The 15798-nt window shown below is 41.8% G+C and overlaps 1 protein-coding gene across 2 annotated transcripts in view; it reads left to right on the top strand.

Annotated features, from left to right (window-relative positions):
* Positions 1-15798, top strand: part of Mwh (multiple wing hairs) — a 113445-nt gene that overhangs the window by 77880 nt on the left and 19767 nt on the right. For both annotated transcript variants that reach the window (XM_076799627.1, XM_076799636.1), the window contains exon 3: positions 2572-2801. In XM_076799627.1, coding sequence (XP_076655742.1) covers positions 2572-2801 — 230 coding nt within the window. The remainder of the gene's footprint in view (positions 1-2571; positions 2802-15798) is intronic.

Below are 15798 nucleotides of genomic sequence, written 5' to 3' on the forward strand. Positions count from 1 at the left end.
AGCTGCTTGGACATCTAGAAAGGCAGCCAATACATCCTTCCTTTCGACGAAGCTTTCTTTAACTTTTAATGTAAACAAAACAAGAAAACTCGGTTTCTTGCGACTGATTAAACCACGCCGCGATGAAACCGCAAAATCGTCCAAGCCTAAGCGATCCTGCGTCGGATATTCGTGGTATTCTTGATCAGTTTAGAAAGCGGTTACGGGACCTCGGTGGTAAGTGGATCGTTAAATTCCTGAATTCCGTCGAACAACAAGAGACGCGATAAATCATCCCCTGCTCGTCCCAGATCGGCAACGATTCGCCGATTAAACAGCCAGCGGACCCGTTTCTCCGATAACCGTTCCGGCTTCTGTGTTCCCATAAAATCGTTAAACAAGCCGATCAATTAGTTTCCAGGATCGGTCGGGATATTTCAACGTGGAATCAATCGACGCGACGGGATGCTGCGAAATCGCGCGCGCGCGCGCGAACCGGACCGCCACGCGATAAGCACTATAATCCTGTCGATTTATGGTAGGAAGCGCCGTGAAATTAACTTCGTGCTACCTCCCACTCTATCGACGTGCATATTTCATAGTCCGGTGCGACTGTAATTCACGCGATTCAACCGATACGGAACGTTATGAGCCGAGCGGACTCGGCTGCGGTATCCGCCGATCGATTTTTCATACTTCTTGCCATGCCCCGGTGCGAATCGGTGTTTTTGCCGAACCGTTCCCGAACCTTTTTCATCAAATTGATACTTCCTTCTACGGTAACCAGGAAGCGCGGCACCCGTTCCTCTCGGATTTTCATTACAAAACACTTTTATCGGCGGAAGAATAATCTTCTGCTGCATCGCCGCTTTTTATAGTGTTCAGGGTTGCTTGAGGGATATTTTTTAAATAAGATATATTGTAGTTTGTACAGAATTGGGAGGGGTTTAAGTCATCGCTTTGCTGATTCTTCACGTGTTTGTTAAATAGAGAGCTAGGAACGTTACAATTTTTGCATATTTTTATCGATTTCACGGGAAAGTGCAATGCAGTATCGTCTTTAATAATTTTTATCTCGGGAACTATGAATCGTATCGAGACGATTCTTTTTTTGTTGCAATCGGGAAGGTTCATTCTGACGCAGCAATATTTTTCGTAATTGTAGCTCTGCGTGAAGCGAAGCGAGAATTTTATAAATGTAGTCTAAGCTGTCGATTCGTCGTGACGAGAGGTCTAAAACGCGTTTAGTGACATTTTGCCAAACCATCAACTGTCCCATATTGACTCATGTTGAATGCTTATTGCTTTCGAAATGTCCATCAAGCTTGAAAATGAAAAAATTAATAAAATTTAATAAACACCATTACTGTAATAAACGGTTAAAGTTGGCAGTTTTGAAGACAGCCTTTCTCACGGAAAAAATTGCTTTTCTTCTTTGAGATGCCCTGACGATCCTTTTCAATATTTTCCTTCCAATTTTTTTTTAATAGAAAGGTTTATCTTTAAGCTGTAAATTACCATCGTCGATTAAAAATTACTATTCATAATGTATCAAACATGTTACGCCAAATGCAATGTAGAAAATTTTCAAAATTCTTAAGACTTCGCAAGGAATATCTTCTGTATCATACGAGATCATAGAATTTCACAAAATGGAGTATTTTCAGCATACTTTCTTCCACACAATCATGTAAGAATTATTTCCAATCTCGTCCGATATCACGCGTTATTATTGTTTAAAGTCGCCCGGGTCCGTGCGGCCATGTGCGTAGGTCCTCAGATACATCAGTATACTTTGTCCATTAGTTCAGTATATCTTCTGAGACAGAAGAGATCATGGAATTGTACAAAATGGAGTATGTTCAGCACACTTTCTTCTATATAATCGTGCAAGAATTATTTCCAATCTTGTCCGATATCAAGCGTTATTATTGTTTAAAGTCGCCCGTGTCTGTGCGGCCATGTGCATAGGTCCTCAGATACAGGAGTATACCTTGTCCATTAGTTCAGTATATCTTCTGAGACAGAAGAGATCATGGAATTGTACAAAATGGAGTATGTTCGGTACACTTTCTTCTATATAACCGTGCAAAAATTATTTCCAATTTTGTCCAATATCACAAGTTATTATTGTTTAAAGTCGCCCGCGTCCGTGCGGCCATGTGCATAGGTCCTCGGACACCTCGGTATACTTTGTCCATTAGTTCAGTATATCTTCTGAGACAGAAGAGATCATGGAATTGTACAAAATGGAGTATGTTCGGCACGCTTTCTTCTATATAATCGTGCAAGAATTATTTCCAATTTCGTCCGATATCACGCGTTATTATTGTTTAAAGTCGCATAGGTTCCCGGGTTCTTCGTCGGGACTCTTTGACGACTAGAAAACGCTTCAGGCACTAAACGAAATTTGATTTGAATAGCGATTTTTCAAAAATTTAGAGGAATAATATATTTACTAAGCTGAATGTGTAACAGAATCTCTGCCTGTTCGCTTGTATAGTGACGTTCCAGGTTCTCCATGCTGTTTCGTTAATGTATTCACAGCGATAGCGAGGCCATTACCACTGAGTGTCCTTGTTCTGTTCGCAGGAGCGATTAAGACCACCTACGTACAACGCGGAGGATTATGCTATCGCGCTCAGACGATGGGGAAGGCGTCCATTAGGAAGCGTCCAGGATTCCCAAGGCACCCTGCCCTCGACGACCAGCTCCAGTTCCGGTTATGCTTCCGGAAGCGGCGAGATGACCTTGAGACAATTCACCTCGGTCAGCGAGCTACTGAACAAGCTTAGAACCGACCTCAGGCTAGCGTTTCCAAGGTTGGTGAACCGTGACACTACCATTATCTGTAGAAAGGTATTTCCGCCTCGTGACCTAATCATTTTGCGGTATAAAGATTGTCCTAACTGGACAATCGTGGCGGCCATAACTCTATCAAATTAGAATACTAATTACCCGTTTGAAAGCTCACTAAACACGTTCGCTAACGATTCGGAAACCACACAAATACTCCGAGACGAACATTCTCCCGTTATTTGTTTAATGGGATAAAAACAAGATATTTCTCCTATTCCGATTGTTCGTGATTCACTTCCTTTTATATATTGAAGTCTATTACCACACCGTGGATTTTACGCATTTATAATTCGCACGAGTAATTTAAAGCAGTGGGCAGATCAATTCTGAACTATTTATGTATTCTTTTCAGCTGATTAAAATCATTAGAAAAATAATGGCATTTCTATTCGACTCCTGTGTTGTATAATTTATACAAGAATTTTCTAAAACAATTGCAAGAAACACGGACCAAGATTTCATTCTTTCTTTGACGACTTCAATAATTCATCGATTTTCTTAAATTTTGTTAATCGTTCTGCTCTTTTAAATTGCACCCAATTTTTGTCATAAACGCATAAAATCCTCAGCCTGTTTGTTATTATTATTCGCACTTACAACACGGTCGATTTTTAGTCATTCTTCAGGTACAAGGTAATGTAAAAATTGTTTTAAATAACAAAGGGCTAATTCCCGACAGCATGCTAGGAATTTCGAAATTTCTCCGTTGCGTAATAACAGCGGAAAGAGTGTTGCACTCAACGCTTCACTTTCGAAGGAGACCAAACGGGGGCGTATCGACGGCCACCCGGAAGAGCAACCATACTTGATTATCCGTGAACAATTAGAGCAAGTGATCGGCCCAGTAGAATTTACGCTCTCCCGTCGGAACTAACGACCGGTACACCTCGAAAGTCCCCGATGCTAATCGGACGGGAATATCGGGCCTATCGGGCCGGCTTGTACAGTTACTTTTTACGAGAGAACGTGGCCGAAAGATGCTCGTCGGTTGGGCTCGTAAAAAAATTATTTCCCTACTCGACTCAGGATAATCGCTCGTTATTGCCGGATTCTCTCTAAATTCACCGAAGGGTATTCACCTATTGTCCTCCAATGACGTCTTGAAAACGTCACTCTTAAGAGCCAAGGATAGTCACGTGTTAAATAATGCTATCACAATTTTTAACCCTTTGCACTCGAGTGGTGACTCCGAAGCACCACTAGAAATTATTGTGGCATTATTTCAAAGAAATTACAAAAAATATTACAAAATTTGTATCTAATAGATTACTAAACATTGAAATATTTTATGTGGAAATCGCATCAGTTTCGTATGAATAAAATGAAAATATTCTAAGACGGAAGAAAAATTTAGTTTTAAAATGAAAAAAGCGCCGAGCGCAAAGGGTTAATACCGTCCCAGAGTCGTTCGAGTGTAAAAAGTTAAGAAATATGTTGAAGAACGTAAGTGAGCCGTTTATTTTAAAAGTGGCCTAAGTCAGTTTGTCAATTATTTGTTGTTGCCCGTGATTACGTGTACAACTTCAAGTTAGGTGGATCACAGTTCGAACATCTAATGTAATTTGCTTTGTTTTGTAAGAAATAATTTTTCATTAAAGTTACGTTCGCACAACATGTTTGAGTTTAACGTCAGCAACAATCCTATGACGCCTAAAACATGTGTTGCCATTTAAAAAAGTCAAGGTGACCTTTACTGTTTTGCGTAAAAAGCATTTTTTGAGATTTAAGAATATGCGAACATGTAGCTCGTCAAGTACTGACAAACTTTTGTCTAAAACATTTTCTAATTGCACTACCGGAAATGCCTAAAAAATGGTGACATAACTCAACGGAAGGACCCTGTATATTGTTAATATTATCCAACATAAACTGTTATGTTTTTGTTTATCATATTCACTGTATAATTATTACTACCTAAGCATTATCATTCAATTGAAGAATAGGTTGTGTCATCACGTTTTATGTAAAACTAGCGAAGTGTGTTTACACTTTTGCCCGTCACTGTAAATTCTTTCTTCGTGTTTGAAAATGAGGGACGGATGAGGGTCAATAATTTTCGTAAGATTTAATATAATAAAAAGATACAAAAATATTTTTGTGGAACTGCGCGCTTCACAATGGCGTGGTGTTTGACTGTTGTGCGCATAGGAGGCTGAAATTTTCACCTAAATTGTCTAGTGTAGTGTGCCTAAATTCTCTCGATCCCATTTTAAATCGTGCCTGCCGATTTCCGTCGGAAACGCATAAAATCGAGCCAACCGACTCGCTATTATCGATCCGCTGCAGTTTGCATCGAGCGCTGCGCTCGATTCCAGTTTTTCGCAGCGAGCGGATCCCGGAGAGGAAAAATTTCACGGCGTAAGCGCACGATCGGGAAAGATGTTATCCACGGCTCTCCCGCCACGCTAAACTTTCTTAATTGCGGCGCGTCCGACCTGTTGCATTAAACATGTTCGCCCTCTCGCTGGACCGGGGGATCGTCTTAGAGTGCCGTTGGCTTCCGGTGCGTTTCAATCTGCCTGTCCACACGTCGGCGATCGCATTAACTCTTTAGCGGTGATAAAAGGCGAAAGACGCGTTTCAAATCCGTGCTCGCGCGCGTTCCGATCGGTAATCCGAGGCGATTCGCAAAAACCGATCTCCATTTCCTGTAATAAGATTTCTTCTCGTTGGCTGGCGATCGAGGTAACAAAGAAACTAGATCGGCCCCGGTGACTCTGTACCGGGCAAAAACCGAGACCGGTCACCGATCGGACCGATCGCAGGCGAGTTCCTCGGGTATCACGTCCGACCAAGGGCAAAATGATAGTCCCTCGTCCCCGTTAGGCGCCGGGATGATTAAGGATCGAGACACGTAAACGCGCAGTTTCGATTGCCGGCTGACCACCGGCCAGAGATCGACGCTGTTTGTCTCTCGGATCGCCCTCGGGCCCGTTGCTGTTTATTCATGACGCGTAAAATCGCGATCGTTAGACACGCCGCTAATTGACCGACGCACAGTGTGACGAATGGCCTTTTTAGCTGGACAAAATTCTAAATCGCCCATTTTTCTATATTTATCGATTAATATGCTTACAGTTCTATAAAATATGAATAATTATTAATTTTTCACAACATTTAGTTGGTTTTTGTTAATTGAACAATATATTTTAAGCGATTTATAATTAAATATAAAATACAACAAAGTTAGTAATGGACCTATGTAACAGAGAATGATTTAACAAGTACTAGATATTATCGAAGAAGACGTCATTTTTAATTATGGACAAGAAGAATGTAATTTTGGAAAAATTATAGTAAATGTTACTTTTTGGAGATTCAGACATATTCGAACGGGAAAGAATTATTCTTTGGTTTAGTACCTAAACTTTAATTTAGGACCTATGTAACACAGAATGATTTAACAAGTACTAGATATTATCGAAGAAGACGTCATTTTTAATTATGGACAAGAAGAATGTAATTATGGAAAAATTATAGTAAATGTTACTTTTTGGAGATTCAGACATATTCGAACGGGAAAGAATTATTCTTTGGTTTAGTATAAGCTTGTGTTGTTTATACCAATTTGTTTGGATTAATCTAAAAATTTGTATTTCCTATTTAAAATTTTCATAATTTTTATAAGGGATGAAATGTTTTGATTCAACGTACCTGATTATATCTAAGGAAGATTTTGTTATAACGTTTTCACGTATAAAGTGATAACGTAACAAATCAAACACTAACAACAGTCACAGTAATTATAACAATAACAATACAACAACAACAACAATAAAAAGAACGAAACTGAAAGATATAAGGAAAACGCAAGGGAGATGTACACTGCACGCTGATCGCTCTGAGACTGAAGAAACGAATTTTCATACGAAGAAAGTTCAGAGGAAAACTCGGGGATCTTATCATTGTTTATTCCTTCAATATACAATGAATGAGACCAATCCATAGGTTTCAACGAGTAGACTAAACAAACCGCTAAATGGCGACGGCCATCGGCATCGGCGTGATTGTCACGAGCGTGTACGTAAAACGACGTAACTTCATTGTAAAAATTAGTATAGTTCTGCAACGTTCTGCAAGCCAATCTTGGTATTGAAATAAAGTCGAGAATCTCTACTTTATTATATGTAAAAATCATCGCGTGGACCGACGTGGACCATATACTAATTCATTAACGAAGAGTAGTAACATGGGCGTTTCTGTGGAAAAATAAGTACCGTCTTTGACACTTAATTTACAAAAATAGAGGAATGTTATCGACAATTTGGAATTACTAAAGTGAAAATACATGTTTTGAGATGTTATATCCATCATATATAGGAAATTTAAACAATCCTTAGTACATTTTAACATATTTCTAGCGCGTATGGAAATGTGCCCATTCATTTATAGGTTAGGTGTTCGTCTTTTAGGTGAAGTTTACACGCTCTGTAAACATACAACAAAAGAATTTTAAGTTTCAATATTCAAGGGTTTTAATACGTGGTTATTTTAGATTATATTGTCACAGTTAGTTCTCGTTTATTTGAAAGTTAATTTTGTCCAGCTAAAAAGGCCATTCGTCACACTGTGCGACGTGTCGGGATCGAATTTCGCAATTTATCGACGCTTAACTGCCAGGAACCATTGAAGTCCCACAAACTGCTCGCTTAATGAACGCTCTCGCGAATAATCGCCCTGCACCTGGGTGATCCTCGCAAAATTTTCTTCGCTCGTTACCTTGCCGAAAACCTTCGTACTTGAAGAATTGTAAACGATTCAGACGAAAATCTGTCGTAGATTCTTCATTTGTTTCAACGGGAACTGGAGAGTCGAGATTTATTGCAGTCATCATTTAACTTTTTCACACCTTGTTAGGCCTCAATGAAACTTTGATCACTCGTTACGTCACTATACACATACGCACATCAATTTTGACATGTGTACATCAACTCTGAGCTGACCCTTGAACTGTAAATAATTCGCGTATTTTGCTTCGTACTATTTACTACATCAAATATTTTAGTAAATTATTTTCCACGTCAAAATTGTGACCGTGGCGATTCAGAATGTTCGGAGGTCTCATATGAACTTCTGCAGATTTTTTTTTCAGAACTGTTACTCGGTAAAAACTGCAAGACCTGTCTTTACCTGTCGTTATCTTAAATCAAAGTGTATGGATAAATTGTTCGAATCGGCAAGAGATCGGGGAACGATCCGTAAAATGAGAACGCAAAACCGATCGCCGATCTTGCACGCCGGCGAGAACGTTCATTTCCTCGACGATCGAACAAAATGCCGTTTCTGCGAAACTAAACAGATCCGAGGCGAACTAATTGTACGGTGGCTGGTTCGAGGCAGGAATTTTAAATTAAATAAATTTCCACGGTGCACGGGCGGCACGTCTAACCTAACTCGGACCACCCAGCTGAAAAGCTGCCGATCTCACGCAACCTCGCGATAAACCTCGATCGAAAATCCCCTCGCCGCAAGCCGTTTAACCGCGATCGGTTACGAAAATAGGCGATTCGATTCGACGGGCCGAGGGAGCCCGAACGAAATTCCAGGGACCAGAAACCACGGATCAGAGCCGATGCCCTCGAATTAATTCCAGCTCGATCGGTGCGCTCGTTCGCTCTTATTAAGCGCAATTTAGTCGCGAGCGGACGCATCGGCGAACAATTTGCGGTGAACGGGATGCGTTCCAGTCTGAGCCGCAAGAAATCGCAACCCAAAAACTGCATCGGACGTGAAATACTCTCTTTCGCTCGATTTAGTGGGCGTTGGAAGCCTGTCCGCTTGCTTTTCGCGTTTCGAGTAGGCGTGGCGTGGTCCAGGTGGGCGTGGCGTGGTCCGAATAGGCGTGGCTTCTCGGCTCTCTAAAAATTCAGCTCTGAAGGTCACTGCGGTCGTCCACTTTAAATTTTTCTCTCCCAATTAGAACAATCCTAATCTACTTTTAGCCCCTTGCACTCGGAGCCATCGATCCTAGACTCATAATGTCCCCTTAGAGGGGACATCCAAGCGCAAAGGGTCAATAAACTCTTAGCTTCTCAAAATCTCAAAAGAATCTCATAAGTCAAATAAGGAAATCCTGATCTTGAGCACTTTCATCGAAAACACGAATCAACCTCGCTCTATGTGAAGTGGGTGTGGCCTGCAGAGTAGGCGGGGCTTCGCAGCTCCGAATTTTTCCCCGGGTAAGAGAATTGCAGGGAACGAGGAGCAAAAAAGGAGAGTATAAAAACGTGTGTCTCGTCATGCTCGCAAAATGGATGCGCAGGGATAACAGCGCGTTGAATGCGCTGAACCACGCGACCGCCGCGTAATTTGTGAGCCGTTGGTCGGCGGCCGTTCTAAAATTAAAGTTGCAATCGCTGCCCGAGGCGATTTCGCTACGAGAGCGCATTATAAACGGTTTAGAGAGAGAGAGAGAGAGAGAGAGAGAGAGCCCGATCTAGGTGGAAGATCTCGCGGCGCCGTTATACACGCGACGAACGATTAAGGACGACCGTTTGACGCTCGACGATCGTTTCTTTCGCGACTCATCACCTCGTCCCGGGGATTTTCTACGATCCCAGGTGTCCGGCAACGCGCCGCCATATGGCAAATGCGATTGTCCCACATACGGACGATCACAGTTTATAACGCGTGGAGACCGGTAAACCGGGCAAACCACCGGTCTACGGATAAACGAACACCGATGTATCGCGGATAACTGTCTCGGCCCGGCCGGCGTGCGTTCCCGATCTGCAAATCGATCTGGATGTAGCGCATCCTCCATCACGAAAGATTCAGAGGCCGTGTATCACTCGCCGCGAACTTCTTCAGATTTTTCTCGGGAATTTCGAGACTATCTCGCTCTATCTCCGTACAATGGGCGTGGCTTCGTCCTTCGTGAGGATGCCAGTTCAATAAACTTTTTTCACCCTCGTCGTAGATGTTCCACACAGCAAACTTTCAAATCTCAGAGAAAAACAAGTCGCTCTGCGTATAATGGGCGTGGCATGCTCTCAATGGGCGTCGCCTGCTCCGAGTGGGCGTGGTACTGCTACTCCCTATGAGGGTGAGGAAGCCAGCGCAGTCAATAATCTTTTTTGACCCTCGTCGTAGATATTCCTTACAGCAAACTTTCAAATCTCAGAGTAAAAAAAGTCGCTCTGCGTATAATGGGCGTAGGGTGCTCTGAATGGGCGTGGCCTGCTCCGAGTGGGCGTGATACTATGAGGGTGAGGACGCCAGTGCAGTCAATAATGCTTTTGACCCTCGTTGTAGATATTCCTCACAGCAAACTTTCAAAGCTCAGAGTAAAACAAGTCGCTCTGCGTATAATGGGAGTGGCGTGCATTGTGGGCGTGGCCTCGCAGCTCTCAATATCACTCAGTAGGAGGGAATCGCACGTCTCTAAAAGCTGAGGACACTTCTCGGAACACCTCTCGAAGCTAAAAACCACCGGTCCGGGATAAACGAACCCCGATACAGCGGATAACTGTATACGATGTGCAAATCGATCTGTACGAGGCGTATCCTCGATCCCAGGCGATCCAGGGGCCGTGTATCACTCGCCGAGATCTTATTAGACCGTTTAGAGGCGGTTTTTTGCCGGCCGCCGTCTTCTGCCCGCCTCCGTGCCACCTGACGGAATCGATTTATTTTCGAGCCGAGGCTAATAATTGCCTGTCGGGATTGATTACGTCGTCGAACGATCACATCGAGCAGGGCTCGAGCGGATCGCTGCTGGTATCTGGAGCGGATGCACGTGGATTCGACTTGTAGAAAAACGGGCTCGCCGAGGCGCGGCCAGACGAAATAATAGTGATCATAATAACAAATCGTCTTTACCGCGCGCATTCGCCATTAGGAGATGATAAACCCGCAAATAATACAAATAGCACCGAGTGCCTCTGCGCCTTGAAAACTGGTGCACGCGATCCGGAGAACAAATATGAGAACCGACGAGATTCGACGCTTTCGAATGCCGCTCTGTCTCTACGTCGAACCTTTATGCGACTGGCTGGAAATTTTTGCCAGAGCCACGAATATTCTCAGAAACGTATTCTGCATTCACATTTTTATTGACACCAAGTCGTGACAAACCGGAACAATCGCCGAAGGTTAGCGCGTTCTGTTTTTCTTTTTGTTTTGAATGTCTGGGAAAGTAGAATGATTCGTTTCTAAATCGTGCGGCTTTAAATCCAGAATTTAGTCACGCAAACTGCTTCTAAAAACCATCTTCTGTGTAAATAATTCGAGAGATAAACTGCACCACTTCGCAGCAACGAATGCAAGTGAAATTTACTTACTAATCTGAGGATTTGGTGCATTTACGGCAGAAATGAATGGGAAACTAGACGGTATTGTAACGAAATTTCTTTTCGAATCTACAGTGGCGAGCAAAAGTGTAAACACACTTCGCTAGTTTTACATAAAACGTGATAATACAACCCATTTTTCAATTGAATGATAAAGATTACTAATAATTACAAAGTGAAAAGGATAAACAAAACACAGCAGTTTATTTTCGTTAATATTAATAATATACGGAATATTTATCGAAAATAGGGATTGAAGACAATTTTTACAGTTTTGCACTTTAATTGTGCTCGTCGAAATAAAGCTTTAAATTAATATTTTTTTCATTTTCCTTTACTTTGTTTTCCCTAGCATTTGTGTACTATCTTAACATGATGATGCAAAACTGTAAACGTTGCTTCAAATCCTTATTTTTATAAAATATTATATACATGTAAAGAAAGGATAGTTTCTTTCATTCAAATTAGCCGCGCTTTATTTGCTCAGCGCGCCCTCTAATCGATATATATCGATGCTCAACGAGAGAGATCAAAATATAGAGAGATGATGAAATAATTAGTGATAAATAAAATAATAGATCTAGGAGTAATTGTGGAGAATAGACTTTAATTGTCGTTTCTCTTTCTTTTGGGTAATTAATAAACCATTTTGCATATTTGTAAATATTGTATATACATCATATGTAAATTATAACATCTTTCTTTTAGAGCAACACATTTTGGTTATTTTCCTGGAAAGTCCTCAATATTATCTTCTGTCTTATATATATTGTTAATATTATCTACCATGAACTGTTATGTTTTGTTTATCACGTTCGCCATATAATTATTATTACCTAAGCTGTATCATTCACTTGAAAAATAGTTTGTATTACCACGTTTTGTGTAAAACTAGCGAAGCGTGTTTACACACCGGCGAAGTGTGTTTTGCTCGTCACTGTATGTACACAGCTTAGGATCCAGAATTTAGTCACGCAAACTGCTTTTGCAAACCATCTCCTGTGTAAATAATTCGAGAGATAATCTGCACCACCTCGCGCGAACGATTGCAAGTGGAATTTACTTAGTCCAAGGATTCTCATTTACAGCAGAAATGAATAGGGAACTAGACGTCATTGGTACGAAATTTCTTTTCCAGTCTGTGGAACTTTTGATGAACAATTTCCTCGTGCAAACTAATTCAAAAGCCACCGTGCTCAACACAAACGAACGCCAGTGGCATTTATAATACTTGCTAGCCTGAGGATCTCGTGCATTTCTGACGAATGAGCGGGCAGGACACGAAATTGCAAACACGTCGGAGGCATTTAGGAACGTTTACACACTTTTCTTTCGTTTATTGTTCCCGACAATCGTAGAAACTGCAAACTGCACCACGAGCATGCATTACCCGCATCAAAGGATACCGTTGCAAAACGAAACCTGAAGATTTCGAGTAATTGGCGACCCAGAGACCCCGAACGATCGAATCGGAAATTGCAGCATCGTCGATTGCAATCGAAGAAGGAAATAATGACAGATCCTGAAATCTGTAATTCCCGGTGATGGCCGTCAATTACACGAAATCGTCGGCGAAGCAGCGGCGAGTTAAGTCGCTTTCCCTCGGCGCACTTTCTTCGGGACGAGGATCGATCTCGATCCTTTGGATCGCTCATCTTCGCATTCGCGTGCCCACCTGGGACCCAGAGTGACTAGACGGTCGATGAAAACTGACGTGCTATTAAACCGTGCGCCGATCCAGCGAAGCAAGAAACAACGAAAGGAACACCGCCGAGTCGTTATCGACTATTAATGCCGGGCACATTTAATTAGACACTCGTGTGCCTTTCGAATTAAAGCTTCGCGGATTCACCCGGGGAAACGATTCGTGCTCCGCGGGGAGGTGTCGAAAGAATTACGGAAACTGCAGCACGCGAGCACGTTCCCTCCGTGACGTCCCGAGGATTCTGTTATGCTCGTGTTAGGCGTGTTATACACTACCGGCTGAAAGTTTCGGTGCACTTGCTGCACTTTTATCTCACACGCGAATGCAAACTGTTTAACTTTTCGCCGGGTCTACAACAAAAACGAGTAATTTAAAAGAGTAGAACCATTAAAAGAATTTGAAAATATTGTTATAATTATTTTCAACCTATTTTTGTCGACCAACTTTTGTGGGCCAAAAGCGCCAAAACGTGGCCAAATTAGGAAGGAGGACTTCAATTTAGTTCAAAATTGATACTCGTAGGTTTCTCGGGTCGCTGATTATAAATCTGATGTCAAACTCACAAAAAACAAAATGGCGGATTCAATATGGCGGATGCGTAACCAAAAAAATTATTGGACTTTTCTAAAAATTAGTATTCCCATATTTTTCGTGCCGGCGAATATGAATCTGGTGTCAAAATTACAAAAAACAAAATGGCGGATTCAATATAGCGGATGCGTAACCAAAAAAATTATTGGACATCCTTGAAAATTAGTATTCCCATATTTTTCGAGCCGGCGAATTTGAATCTGATGTCAAAATTACAAAAAACAAAATGGCGGATTCAATATGGCGGATGAGTAAAAAAATGATTGGACTTTCTTGAAAATTAGTATTCCCATATTTTTCGTGCCGGCGAATATGAATCTGATGTCAAAATTACAAAAAACAAAATGGCGGATTCAATATAGCGGATCCGTAACCAAAAAAATTATTGGACATCCTCGAAAATTAGTATTCCCATATTTTTCGAGCCGGCGAATATGAATCTGATGTCAAAATTACAAAAAACAAAATGGCGGGTTCAATATGGGGAATGCGTAACCAAAAAAATTATTGGACATCCTTGAAAATTAGTATTCCCATATTTTTCGAGCCGGCGAATATGAATCTGGTGTCAGAATTACAAAAACCAAAATGGCGGATTCAATTTGGCCGATGCGTAACCAAAAAAATTATTGGACTTTCTTGAAAATTAGTATTCCCATATTTTTCGGGCCGACGAATATGAATCTGATGTAAAAATTACAAAAAACAAAATGGCGGATTCAGTATCGCGGATGCGTACAAAAATGATTGGACTTTCTTGAAAATTAGTATTCCCATATTTTTCGGGCCGGCGAATATGAATCTGATGTCAAAATGACAAAAAACAAAAACGAAATTTTTTTTAAACAATAAAAAAATTATTGTTGAAAAAATTGTTGTATCAGAAAATTCTATAAGTGGAACCATACAATGCTTATTTAACAAATTGTTGTAGGGACTTATATCGAGAATTCGCTGTACTCAACAAAATTATTATTTCTTTGGGTATATGATATCAAAGAAGAAAAAATGGCGGCTAAAAATTTGGTCATTCTTGCCATTTTTATGAAGCAATGCAAAATAGTCACTTTTAGCGCTCCGTAAACCTAGTGTTAACGATAAATTAAGAATAATTCACTGATGTACCGAAACTTTTGGCCGGTAGTGTACGTGTGCTGCTCGCACGTGAGCGTGTTATGCGCTCGGTCCTTGTCATGCGAATCATGCGTCGCTTTCGTTGATATTCCACGTCGGCCCGTGTCTTTTGTCAATCATTGCCCCTTTAAAATCTGCTCGCCCTCGATTGACGCGCCCGCCTCAATGGATCCCTGCCTCCATTCACCTGAGCAGCTTTGTATGCCCGGAACGAATTTCACCTGACTCACAATGGGAGCTATGGAACACGTAACGAAACGAACTTGCCATTATCGTCGTTATTATACCTTCTTTATTGCACGCCGAGATACAATGTACAGGATGGACCGGCATTCCCACAGGATAACGAAATATTTTTATAGTCTACGGTGGGGGTGGTTGCTCTTTCAACGAGGCTTCTTTCTTGCGAGTACTATTACGGCGAACAGACTCGCAGGTGTGCTCGAAGATGATCGAATTCATTTTATTTCACCTTGTCGTCTGATAGCGCACGGTATAATACTTCATAATGGAGGTACGTCGCGTTTAGAGCAGTTTTCCTCTTCGTTAGCATGATCCGAGGATACACTGCCAGAAAGTGACGAACACACGAGCGATTTCCTATTGGTTAGTTGTCCACTCCGGGAGAAACTTACAAAATGGAGTATAATCAACGTACGAGATCGAGTCGAGAAGGTAGACGCTAAATAACGCTATGAAAATAACATAACTGTCGACCGCAAATGTTGATGACTATCACCGGCGCATCGTCTGAAAGTGTCTGCTGCAACTCTGAATGCGTTCGCGAGGTAAGGTGCATAATGAAGTCCCTCGCGGCGCGCCGTCGAGCGGGACAGACGCAGTTACAGACGGCGGATTTTAATTAATGTGAACCTTGAACCGAGTAATTACAACGCCGACTGCGGAAAACCATGTTTGCTGAGTTAACGCGGTTATTTTATAGACAGCCAGGCCCCGGTGTGGAATATCAACACCGGCCAGGGGAAGAAGCCTCGACCGGCCACCGAACCCGCGATACCACACGATGCTTCCGCTTCGCCTAACAGCGAATGCGTAACCGCTTCCTACCTAATGGAAACCGAGGAAGTCTCGTTTCTTTTTCCGCGCGATTATCTGATCCCGTTTCTGTTTCTAGCTGCGCCATCAACGACGCTTCTGATATCGGTCGCTTAGCGCTTCTCGCGATTAGTCCTTTTTGCGGGAGAACCTCGGATAAAACTTGCATCAAACTCTACATCT

Source organism: Halictus rubicundus, chromosome 1 (genome assembly GCF_050948215.1).
Source record: "Halictus rubicundus isolate RS-2024b chromosome 1, iyHalRubi1_principal, whole genome shotgun sequence".
In the NCBI taxonomy this organism is placed as follows: domain Eukaryota; kingdom Metazoa; phylum Arthropoda; class Insecta; order Hymenoptera; family Halictidae; genus Halictus; species Halictus rubicundus.